The sequence below is a fragment of the Fringilla coelebs genome, assembly GCF_963513975.1.
Source record: "Fringilla coelebs genome assembly, chromosome: 4".
Classification (NCBI taxonomy): domain Eukaryota; kingdom Metazoa; phylum Chordata; class Aves; order Passeriformes; family Fringillidae; genus Fringilla; species Fringilla coelebs.
This window is the reverse complement of record NC_140032.1, coordinates 26,813,244-26,826,407: the sequence shown is the minus strand read 5'-3', so window position 1 is coordinate 26,826,407 and position 13,164 is coordinate 26,813,244. Positions and strand designations below refer to the sequence as shown.

The 13,164-nt window shown below is 43.4% G+C and overlaps 1 protein-coding gene across 1 annotated transcript; it reads right to left on the bottom strand.

The window, feature by feature from the left end:
* Positions 1–558: 558 nt before the first annotated feature.
* Positions 559–3,339, bottom strand: RASL11B (RAS like family 11 member B; the record flags this gene model as incomplete). Its single annotated transcript, XM_084204733.1, has 4 exons — positions 559–1,026; positions 1,864–1,940; positions 3,070–3,126; positions 3,216–3,339. 4 exons carry the CDS (start codon positions 3,337–3,339, stop codon positions 559–561), a joined length of 726 nt encoding a protein of 241 aa, XP_084060859.1.
* Between the last annotated feature and the right edge of the window lie 9,825 nt (positions 3,340–13,164).

Below are 13,164 nucleotides of genomic sequence, written 5' to 3'. Positions count from 1 at the left end.
GTCTTGATGCTCAGTCCTGTCCACTTATTTTACACTTATTTTTACAGAACCATTTGATGTTTTCTTATTTGTTTTGAAATACACAGGAAAAAACAGTTCTACTGTGCAATAAAATTAAACAGTTGCATCATGCTGTCCTTCATCCATGTGAGAACAAAACTCAAGCGATTACTTCTGAATGGGGACCTGCAGTTCAGGGCATTTCCTTGCTCAAGTTGAGTTACAGCAAAAAGGATGTTTCTGCCAAATGAAAGCCAAATCTGTCCAACTGGGGAAAAGGCAAATTTTTTCATTTTCTGAAAAGTTCCCTTTCCAAATAAAAATATCTGTTCAGAAAGTCACATCTTAGAACTTTTTCAGGAGGTTTTAGGGGTTTTTTATCCCCTTTTCTAATCTGATACTGTTCCTTTTTTAAGCAACTGCTTAAAGACTTCTACCATGCAAAAGGCTACTCAAACCATCCTCCTTTCACAATACCTTGGATTCTACATGTGCCAGTGTTAAACACCCCAGGTTTCAATCTCAAGCTAAACATTGAGTAGACCAAGGTCTGAGCTGTCAAACAGAAGTGACAGTCCTCACTTTGGCAGACAAAGCTTGCTTAAACCTTCTCTTCAGATCCTGCATGTTGGGTGATTTTGGCCGTGGAATGAGAGAGGTTCTCCTCCTCTCAGGGGTGCTGGTTATTTGCTGTTTATTGACTTCTTTACAGAGGAGATGGAAGGCATTGAAGACGTTATTATAGTTTTCACTGACAGATACTTCATAGAAAGTACAGCCCAGCATATTGGCCAGCTGAAGTCCCTGCTGAGGCTCCACCTCTTTGATATGCAAGAGATCAGCTTTGTTTGCCACAATGACGACAGGGACCATGTTCCCTGGATGCAGCTGTCGAACGTGATGGTAAAGGTGACTGAGGAGTTCAAAGCTCTTATAGTCAGTGATGGAGAAGACAATCACCAGGGCATCTGCCCAGCGAATGCATCTGTTCAGCTGCTCATTACAATCCAGACTGTGTTCATGGATCTGAAAAATGAATGGTCTCAAATTAGATAGCTGAAGTCACAAAAGAGTAAAGGAACCTGTCTTCAGGACTCTGTAAAGCCAAATAGCATTTTACAGCTTCAGACATATATTTGGATTTCACATGGTAAGCATGAACTTCATCTGAGCATAGCGAATAAATGCAGATGTTGATTCAGCTGCAAAAAGCTGGAATTTAACACTGGAGTTTGCTATACTCAAATGGAAAATTGACCTGAGTAGTTCTGCATGCAGAGAAAGACTTTGTAGTTCCACAGAATGGGAAATTAACTGGCTAGACAGTAAGTCTGGGGAAGCAAAGATATGAGCTGGAAGCATTTAGACCTGGAGCGCTGCCCAGTTCAAAAAGGCAACAGTCCAGCATTACTCAGGTCTATACATTTCAAACTTCAACTTGTGACACACTAATGAGCATAGCCACAATGCAGCAGACTTCACTTTGTCATACACATTCATGAAGCTTGTTGGGCAGTGGTCATGACATTTATTTTCTCATATACCATATTTCACATATACCAGCTTGAATTGTTTCTGGGTTTGTGCCCAATGTTCCCAATATACAGGAACAAGGCACTTCAGTAATTCAGCCACTCAAAAGTAAAGGGCCTCCAATAAACAAATGATTCATTGAAATGGTCTCTCAACACAGCTGGCTTGACTGGTTAAAACACAAGTTACCACCTCTCCCACAAAGAGCACCAAACTCTGAAACACACAGCAAAATATTTTACAGAAAGACCATAACAAGACGCTGCACAGAGGGATGCAAGCACACAAACATTTAGAGCTACTCTGGTAGGATTGTTGCATCTAGCTCACCTGAACTCCTGGAGTATCTTGCACTTGGATAGCCAGCATCTCTCCATCTACCTGGATGTGTCTGCTGTAGAGATTACCTGACAAGAACACCAACAGGTTCACAAATACAGTCACCACTCTACAGATAAATGTTGCTTCTGCTGCCCATTGGCTGTGTAGGGAAAGTCATATCACCACTCATGAAGCAAGAAAGCAGTGTTATAAGCTTTCTGGGTGTTAACAATATTTACGATATTACTAGAAACCTGGGATTAAATAATGAATTTACTTGTATTGAAGCTGGGCATTAAATGGTAGGCAACCTGGAACTTTTAACACTCTTAAAGACTGTCTTATCTTGAATGATAAAGGTAAGAGTGCAAAATAACCAGCTTTCATTGCACAGAAAAGCAGTTTTCTTGTCATTTAGTATTTCCACAATTTAGTGAAGCTCCCCTTTTAAAGTCTTCTTCCAAATTTGCCATAAACCAAGACAAATACATTTTCTGGCTCCTTCTTGGCTGACCTGTAAGATTTTCTGGGTTGGTTGTTGTTTTGTTTTTCATTTGTTTGGCTTTTTCAATAATTTCCTCAACAGAAAGCTGTGTATTTTACACCGGCATTAGTTCAGGCTCTGCACTGTACTCACTGAATGAGGTGTGCAACATCACCCTCCATTTCCCCCTTTAAACTGGCCCTGCCTAGCCCATGCAGCTGCTGGCACTCAGTTTGCAGAGAGCAATATAATAGTAGGTTTACAGAATGTTTTCTTATTTTACCTGAAAGACTCATTCAAAAAAGGGGTACTTTCACCACATAAAGCGAATTCTGTCAGAGACCTGCAGTACAACCCATCTCTAGAGCTGCTGCGACTACAAACCGCATGTGGCTGTGCCTGGCGTGTCCCTTTCCAGGGGCTGCGAGCAGACCGGGGAGGGAAGGGGCTCTCAGCACCGCGGAACCCCGGGGGATTCGGGCCGCAGCCAGCACCTGCCGAGCGCCCCGCAGCCCCGGGGGGAGCGAGCCCTTCCCTCCCCACCTGTGCCCGGCTCAGCGCTGCCGCTTGCACCCTCTCTCTCAGAGCTCGCACCCCCAGATCCCAGGCAGCCTCAGGGGAGGCACCCGCCGGCGGAAAAGCGGCCGGGGCCGCGCTCCCCCGCCCCGCGGTGCCGCCCGCCCGACCCCATCCCGGCGGGAAGGAACAAAGCCGCGCCGCCGCCCGCCTACCTGCGTTCCGCTCGTAGTCGCCGATGAACCGCCGGGTGAGGAACCGCACCACGAGCGCTGCGGGCAGGCACAGACAGGCACCATTAGCCGCGCTGCTCCGCCGCCGCCAGCCCCCCGCCCGCCTCGCCCCGGCCGCTGCCCCTCACCTGTCTTGCCCACGCCGCTGCCCCCCACCACCGCGATCTTGACGAGGCGGGGCCGGGCGGTGGCGGGGCCGTCGCCGCCGGGCGCGCACTCGGCGATGGTGCACATGCTCTGCGTCAGGCGCATCCCGGCCGCGACCCGCGCCCAAGCTACCACCGCCGAGCCCCCGGCCCTTTTCTCGCCCCCGCGTCCCGCCCCGGCCCCTGGCGGCCACTCAGAGCGCCCGAACACCGCCCCGCCGCGCCCCGAAACACGCCCCGAAACACGCCCCGAAACACGCCCCGAAACACGCCCCGGGCCGGGCTCCGCCCATGCCGGGCAGGGTGAGCGGCTCTGCGGGGGCGCGGCGGACCCCGCGCCTCGGGTGGGGAAGGATGGCAGAAATTAGGAGGTTGTGCCTGTGTGTGACCTCCGCTCTTCGGGAGTCAAACACCCGCAGCACCCTGACGGCGACGGGTCGAGCGTTTCGGAAGATCTCAGCTCCGCCGTCTACTCCCAAAATCCCGCCCGGCTGACCGAAAGGCGCGCGGCATCCATAAAGGCTCAGCCACCCGCCTGGTGCCCAGGCTGGCGGCTACATCGGCCCTGTGGGTGTCAGTCTGGGTCATACACCTAACCCTGCCGCCCCACACCTCCCGATTTGTCTTGCCTTGCTTTGCCTTGCTTTGCCTTGCTTTGCCTTGCTTTGCCTTGCTTTGCCTTGCTTTGCCTTGCTTTGCCTTGCTTTGCCTTGCTTTGCCTTGCCTTGCCTTGCGAGAGGTGCAGACTAGTGCTGAGCAGTGCAAGAGAGGTGCAAGAGAGGAGCTGCTCTCCTTGCCAGCCACCAAGCCAAGAGCAGAGGTGATGGTGGTTTAGCTTTGTGGGTGGGTAGTGGGTGTATTGTAAGGCTACTATCGTCATGGGGGGGAAATTGTTTCATAGGTGCAGTTTAAAAAAAATAGATGGGTAAAACAGATTTATAGAAAGGTATTCTAAGTCAAAAGGGGAAAGGCCAAGAGACACAATTAGAAATTAATCAACAAGGCTGAAGGACTCAATGACTTGAATACGAAGAAAAGACTGGATTTCTTTATACCAGTGCAGCAGAAATGAACTGGACATTGTACCTTGAGCAAAGGGAAAGGGTCTCATAGAAGATTATCTAGCATCTTTGTAACTAAGGTCATTGGAAATAGAAAACCTAAAGGTGAAAGTGAAGAGGATCACTCTCCTAAGAAAGTTTTGTCTTCAAGATGAGTAGATGCAGAAGACAAATAATGTCAGCTACAAGTAGTTACCTCAACCAGGAAAAAAGAAACAGGGCAGTGCAGTCATGTGGTGAGAAGGGTATACAGATTGAAGGAAGTCTGGCAACATTTAGAAAACCAAGAAGTATTTTGCTTCTAGTTTTAATAAAGAATGTAGAAGGAAGATGAGTAATAGGAAGAAAGTCATGGGTAATTACTATAGTGGGGGAAAACAAACAAACTCATCCAGTGTGCAAACAGACCAAGCATGTGGAGATGAGGGTGAAAGGAGCACAAATTTTCACTCTAGCACTCAAGTCGTTCTAGAATACTTGCCTTGAAGAAAGGGAGGGAAATACTTTTTATAATAATCTAGACAAATTTTGAAGGGAAGAATAATTAAAGATATGAGACTAAATGAAATGAAAATTAAGTATGCAATTACATGAGATGTTGCTTCAGCAGGATATCTTTTTGTGTTTCCCCTTTTCTTCAAGAAATGAAATGGGGTAGATGTAGTCTATTTGGGATCAATAATACCTGGTGCTGTCCAGACAGGAAACAGCTGTTGAAGCAGAAAAGCATGTGGATCAGGAGACAATGACAGAGGGCTGTTTTATATGGGAGGTGTCAGACTGAAGGAAAGTGCTCTATGTGATTCATCAATGCTCCTGTCATCCTTCATGTTTTCATTACAATGGTGTCATCAAGAACACAAGCAAGCTAATGAAATCTCCTGTTGACAGTGCTGGGAGTAGTTAGTATATTGGTCAAACTGTATGTCTCTTGGAACAGATTTAATGAAAAAATAATTAAATTCAATAACATTAATGACATGCAGAGATTAATTTAATTTTTTTTTTCCATTCGCTATAAGATCAGCATTTGGATAAGAGACTAGTTAATCTTGAGATGAGTAGGAGCTGCTTAAAAAGGGAAGTGTAAACCCAGCAATGTCAGATAAGTAATTTCAGGAAAGATCTGCAGAACAATGTGTGATTCTGACCATCATCCAGTCAGGAGTAAATCTGTGTTTGCCGTGGTTTAACTCCAGTCAGCAGCTAAGTACCACACAGCTGCTTGCTTACTCCCCCCTGCCTGCCTCTCTTGGAAGGAGAATCAGAGAGAAAGTAAAGCTCATGGCTCAGGTAAGAACAGTTCAATAGTTGACACAGAATGAAATATACAAAAGTGGGGCTTAGAAAATGGACAAGCCAGGAAAATTAAAACTGAGGGCCAATGTCAGCATAAAAATGAGTGGGTATAAACTGAGTCAGAGTAGCAAAACATCAGAACAGATATCTAACAAGAGTGGAGGGAGCAAAATCAAGCCTAACTTCTATAAAATTGAGCTGGAGGATTTTATAAGAGGAAATACGTGGTGTGATTGACTTCAGGGGCAATGAGATTCCATGATCTCTTCTAAAGGCCTACAGAGAGAGTTCTAACATCATCCCATAAATCAATATGCTAACATATAGCAATGCATACAGCCGTGGTGTCTCCAACACATGAAGGGGTGTGGTATAAACCACAAAAAAGGGAAATGGGAAAGGATGATGAGAATGAGACAACGCCTCAGTAAACTGATTTTGTAAAGGAGATGATTAATTAGGGACTGGATGAAAGTGCTAAAATAACTGAAGAATGGAATCTTCTTCCTCTGTCTCAAAATATCAAAAGCAAAACAATCAGCCAGATTGAAAGGTGGAACTTCTGGAAAAACTGAGATACAAAATATGTTCTTGTAAAATGCATATTTGAGTCACTGAGTCAATTTCTGTAAGAAGGCACTGGAACAAAAACTAAAATTACATCTGTAATAAAAAGGAGGACACATTTATAAAAGAGGAGATGTATTTTTTAGTACTTTATGCTACCTTAGAATTCATTAGCAGCAGTAAATAATCTTCTCAAATTTTTCACTAATTTCTTAAAGGTTATGGACCAGGAAGAGTTCTAATGTGGTGTGGACAGACTTTCTCATCCATCAGTCTTTTTAATAACAAATTTCTTATATCGTCCTTTCAGGCAGAAATTACTGCTGTCAGAGATTACTTAGCCCAGGTAGTCATGGGGACAGAGCTGGTAGGAAAACAATTCCACAGTTCAGGGACACATTCCTTGGGCTTATTTTATGCTACTGGACAGAGGGTATGTTTGTATGTGATTTTACACTTCCTATAAAGACACTTCCATGAACAGCCAGGGAGTAAACCTTACTTTGTTACCTAGTGCTTTGGTAATTCCAACTCAGTCCCTCAGAGAAACAAGTGCTGTGGACACGATGTGCAGAAACGTGGTCAAAGGCTGCTCATTCCAGATGGGCATTTACTTTCCAAAGCACTGTGAGATCTTTCTGTGGCTTTATAAGAGTAAATAAAAGAAAGCTCCCTTTCCATGGCACAAGATGTGTTCCATGCTCCCAACTTTTCAAACCAAGTGAACCAGCCCCTGTGGAAAGCCTGAGAAGACTGGAGCTAATCCCTCCCTCCGACACAGCCCTGCACCACCTTCCAAGAGCAAAACAAAAAAGGGAGGGAGCAAAGATATTGAAAGAAACTACATGGACAGGAAAACAACTTCTTTCTGTACTGGGAGAGATCTCCTGGCCAGCAAATCCAAGCTTACAGAGCAAGATATGATCTTCATTCCAGGGGAGAGAAAGGCGGGAGAGAGGGAACGACATGCTCTATGCACTCTCACCTACTCCCAGGCCCTAGGTAGTTTCTATAGCAGCACAATAGCAGACATTTTTCTCTCTCCACAAGAAAGCCTGAGTAATGTTCTGCAATTATATTAGTCTGCATTTTAATCAGATTTTATCTTCTTTTAAGCTTGCATTTTTTTCCCATTTCCTCTTTATGTAATGGTACCAAACTCTAATCCAAGAAGTGAAAAGCTCAAAGGTTTTGTTTTTCACACAGGGCTGCCCATCTGCTGTCAGTATTTTTTTGTGCTGGTTTGTGCCCCCAGAGTACAAGCAGTTGTTCTGCACACAGAGTGCTGGTTTGATCTGAAAAGTGGGGGGGAAAGCCCCAATGGCAAAATGTCTTGAATTAATACAATCTCTAATACCTTATTCAAAAAGGTATATGAGAGAACATAGCAACATTTTTGTTTGCCATTTTAGGAATGCCTCAGGATCTATATTAAGCCTTCTAAAGGCTGTGGGATTAAAGTCACATTACCAAGCTCTTTCAATCTCACCTGATGTTACAACACAGTTCATCAAGAGGCTAATGCCTGGGTTGCATTACGGAAGGTCAGTGACAAGTCCTGCTGTGCCAGGCCGGCTGTAGGATGATTTTGACACTGGCAGAGGAGTTCTGAGGCTGGTACAGTTTCTGTCAGTTGCTAAGTAAATGAAGAGTTTGTTTCATATTCATTCTTCAAGTCTAACCTCTGGAGATCCTTTAAGTTTGTGGAGTTGTCACCCAGAAGTTGCATCCCTGAAACTGCAGAGAGGGAAAGCAGTGTTTTGATTATCACCTCCCCAGATTTCAGGCAGCAACTGGCCAGCTGGTGAGTAGCCCTGGGTACAGCAACTGGCCAGCTGGTGAGTGGCTCTGGGTGCTTGTGTCCTGCCCTGCTCAGGGTTTCAGCCAGGATGGCACACACCCTTACTGAACATGGCTTGAGCTGGCCTTGTGCTGAAGTTATAAGGTACTGGAAACTTTAAAATTCTAATAAAACTTTTTTAGCAAGAGGGATGTAAATTCAAGTCATAGCTACATAGTACAACAGAAAGCTATGGTGCGTGAATGTGTAGGTTGCAAAGTCAATTGCAGAAAATATAGATAATGCCAGAAATAAGATTGCCTGGGCAACCTTAACTCATCCTCCCACAGGCATATGCATTTTATTAGAGCCTTAATTGCATAATATCCTACCATTACACTGTCTCCTGTCATACTGGCAGTCCGTGTTCTATTTGCCCATAGGAACAGAGAACCTAAATACACTTGAAAATCTGGATGTTATTCTGCATTTCTTTAAAATCTTCAATTCATCAGCCCATGCTGCAGCACAGGAAGCATTCCCTTTATACAGGAATTACTAATTCTTTCATAGGCTTACCATGCTGTATAGCAAAGACACATGAGAAAAGTTCAAACTCCAAGTGAACTAGGCTGCCTAAGCCCAGAATGCACCTGCCACTCCAACTCCTGGTTGCTACCTCATCTTGAAATACTTCAATAATTTGTACACCCAAATACTCTGTGGCAAAGTCCCAGAAACACACTGCATTGAAGCAGAGACTGCAGCCCTGAAGTTTGAGATGAGCAGTTGAAGCACAGAAGGAGTCCTTCTCTCTCTACCTGAATGAGCATCAAATCCCTCAAGATGCTGGAACAACTTGGGCAGGAAGACTGAGAGAACCACATCTCAGCCAACATCAGGCTCATCACATCTCTGAGCCTTCTTCTGTAAATGTTACAGCCTGGGGCCAAGGCCTTCCCTAAAACCAAGGAGAAAAGAGACAATCTGAATAGGAAGGCTGCAAGCGTGGTGGTAGATCATGTTAGGCCAAGTACCTGGCAGGAAAGGGTGATGGGATGGGATGGGTGGCAGCTCCCCTGCAGTACCAAGCTCAGTTCTTGCAGGTACAACTGGAGCAGCAAGGGGCTGTGAGGGCAGTCAGAGGGGAAATGACAGTTTTACAAGAAGAGAGAAGGAAGGACAGACTCCCTTCGCCTAGCAAATGGTGCCTGTGAGAGGAGATGATAACCTGCTGCCAGCTCACATGAAAGGGATCATGGAGGAGAGCAGAGTTCCTTAGAACAAGGAGCAGCTCATCAGAGGGTTTTCCTTATGAGTGGGTTTTGCAAACCTTAAATGCCTAAAAGAACTAAGTACTCTATTAATCTTGCCTTTCAGCAGGAAATGGATCTGCACACCATTTTACAAATGCAATTGCTGTTAACAATTTGTAACCGTTTTCTAAAAAGCCTGAAACCATTGAGATTTCCGTTAGGAACCAGGTGATTTAAAACATTTTGTCAATATCCAAACTAGATGAACAATTAAAAGGTAACAGGGAAAACTGGAAAGTGAATGATTCCCATTTGGGAAACACTACTAACAAGCTATATAAGCATGCAGACTACAGGAAATGGGTTATATTCTGTTTAACTGTGTTTCTGTTTCATAAATTTCTATATTCTATTATGCTTGAGGCTCAAAACCACTGATACTTAGTGAAGGATATGTGTTTTAAAGCATTTAAATGAACAGGCTTTGCTGTCTCTACAAGGCAGTCTTAACAGTCTTAAAAACATTTTATTCATCAAAGTTTCAGGATCATCATTAACATTCATACAATTACTATGCAGGCAGATGACTGCAGATAAGCAGCCAAAAATTGTCAGAGGAATGGCATTCATTTTTATTAGTAAAAAACCATGAGATTTTGCGGCTACTGCAACACCCAACATTTTAATAACAATCCATTTTTCAACAGTACACTGTTCAACTGGCTAAATATGCATAAGGATTAAATGCAGGAAGCTTAAGAGCAGATTGTCATCTATGTTTGTTTTCTATAAACCCCTTTGTGATGATGATGAACTGCACCACAACAGAGAAGTATGGTTTAGTGTTATTATATAGATGAATCATATAGCATCTACAATTTGAGAAGAGCACAGGTTTTTGGTTTCTCTTATTTTTTTCCCACTAAATAAAGCAAGTAGTCAGTCCAAAAATAGAAGTAACACTTGGAAGAATGCAGCTCCTGGAGGAATTACAAATTCCACCTACTGAAAACACAGAGGTTGGTATGCTGGGGCATCTCTGCTGAGACTATTGTGCGAAAGCCATTAATTCCTCATCTGGAATGTAAATCTATGCCGTTCAAATGGGATTTAAGTGTTTCAAGGTAGAACTTCAGTTCCCGGCTGGAACCAGATTTAACCGGTTGGGCAATTTTCATGGTCATTTTTGTATTTGCTTTCTTGCTCAGAGCCCAGAGTTATTTGCCCTGTGCTACCTGCAGCGCTGCGGCGTGGAATGGCTGGAATGGGTCCCCAGGCGAGGGAGGAAATGGGGTCCTGGTGCCGCCAGCCTCCAGCTTTTCTCCTCCCTTCAACCTGGCATGGCCTCCCCAGCAGCATGCAGGCCAGGTCGAAGGGCATGCTGCTGCTGCAGCACATTCATTGCACATTTTAAGGTATAATGCCATATTAATAATAGGAAGGAAGAAAAGCATCAATTACAGATAGAAGGAAAATATTTCCATGTGTTTCTTAAACTACGACAGAGCACTTTTACCTTCTGCCCAAGATATTCAGGAACTCTGAAAAGAAATAATCTTGTTTGCCCAGAATAGCCTGGAGACATATTTCTGTGGCTGAACTACAACTTACCTTTAACTTAGTCTCACTGATTCCTCAGAAACAAACAAACAGATGTAAAAAGTCTCAATGACAAGTATGAATACATTGGTCATGTTTTCTTCTGAATAAATCACAGAAATCTCCACCAAATGAGAAAGAAAAATGCTAACAGAGAGCAGCTTATTGTCTAACTTCTAGCTAGAAGCTGGAGATGTTAGAGCCTCAGACAGGCTGTGCCTGGGTACCCCATGCCCTGACCCACCATGGCTGGGGGGAGTTTTATCCAGCTGCCTAGGAAGCATTTGTCATTCCATCCAGATTGAACTACAACCTCAAGAGGAAGTTTCTTGTCCACACTGCCCAAAATAAAGCCTGTCACTACTAATTCTTGTTGGACACAGCTGAAGATGTGAAAGAAAACCTGGGCTTAAGCTGGCTCCCCTGAGAAAGGTCTCTCTCCTGGGTGCATGCTAGGGCAGCAAGTTTTGTTGAGAGTATGAGGCCCAGAGAACAAACCAGCTGGCTGAAGGCAGAGAGATCTGGGTCTGTTGGTTGAATGTGGGTTTTCCTTAGTTTCTAGTTTCCATGAAGTCACTATTATGGGATGGCCACAGAAAGGATGCAAGTACAGCGCAGCATTTTCCCCCTGTCCAGACAGGGCAGGTGACTTGGACTAATGGCAACCTTACACGTGCCAGAAAGTGACTGGGATTCTCCAGGGCTCTCAGGAGCAGACAAGCCACCATTTAGGAAATAGGACTCGCCTTGGTTTTGTTGTTACACAGCGTAAAATCTCTGCAATATAGCTTAAACAATCAAGACAGCCACTGGCTTATCCTCATTTCAGTGTTGCTCCTGATGAGACCTCACAACAACTCTATGCTCTTTGCATCAGGGACATTTTCCTGTGCTTGGAGCAGGTTGCAGAGCAGTGGCTTCAGGACAGCTCAGCTAGCAGTGGGCTTTGTCTGACCTCAGGACTCCTCTGCCTTCACATATTAACTGGCAAAGGGAGGATTGGAGCTAAAGTCTCCATAAGCATCAACCTGAAATACTGCGCTTTAAATTTAAGATGAAGGGGCATTTAAATGCAAAGTACTACCCTTTATCCCTTTACTCGAGTATGTAAGAAAATGCCTCATTATATAACACTGTACTACCGATGCAGTATGTGTTTTCCTAGAAGTTTAATTCCAATGTTGGTATTAATAAAAGTTTACATTAATTTTTATTGTATGGGAATAGAATTACAGACTACAGAATGCATTCCCATAGTCTGAAATTAGAGAAAAAAAGTATCTAGAAAGTCTGGGAAAATTTATGCTTTTTTACCGTTGTGTTTGTAAACTAGATTTTTTTCTTTTCTATTGAAAAGGAATTCTGGCCAAGACTGACTTGTGACTCAAGACATTATTTCAAATTGCTGAAAAGAATACTAAGAATACTAAGAATCAAGCTAACTGTAAAGCAAACTATATGCTTGCTAAGAGCAATAGAAAAGAATAGTGTAATAAGTCAGGCCTAAGAGTAGTTCCAATTAGAATCAACTACTGGAAAATTAGGCAATGTTGAAATTTGATACACATTGGTTTTTACTGCATTCCAGACAAAGGATCACTGTATCTGCAGGTCTAACTGCAAATAGTAATTCTCCACAGTAGTTATTGTCAGCATCTTTCCTTAATCCCCATGGGTGTGAAAAGGAATAGATTTTGCACACAAATAATTCGGAAAACCAGTCAAATAGGTGTTATTCCAGCCATACTGCTTAGCTGTAGATGTAGATAACAGCTGACTCACTGCTTAAAATCCCACATTCTCAAACATCTTGACATCTGAAATAGCTGAAACCTCACAAACTGTTAATAGGATTTCTAACTGAGAAGTGGAAGTATTTTGCATTAATATTACATATAGCAATGAATAAAACATTAACACGTAACTAGAATGTTTTTCACTTGTATTTGAAGAGTAACTGCAATCTCAGCCATTTCAAAATATGTATTCTTTCAAAATACCAGGAGGCAGTGGTACATAAAAGATTCATTCTCTTTTGGTCTATGAATCAGCTATGAAAAGACTGAAGTTGCAGTTCATTCTTCTGTCCTCTCAGCAAGCAGTGCAGCTACATTATTACTGATCTGGGAGAGATTGTAATGTTAACTCTGAGATAAAAACTCATTAAAAAAAAGTCAATGCACAGTAAAAATACTCCAGGGAAAAAAACAGAACTACTGTTACAATAAAGCACAATTTTCTCAAACTCTACTCATACAGTATTTTCTAAACCAACATCTGTATGTATTAGTGATGTTCCATTTTCTTTGACTACTAAATCTTTTGTAGAAGTAGAAAACTTTGTTCAAAGTTTTAATAAAAGATCGCAT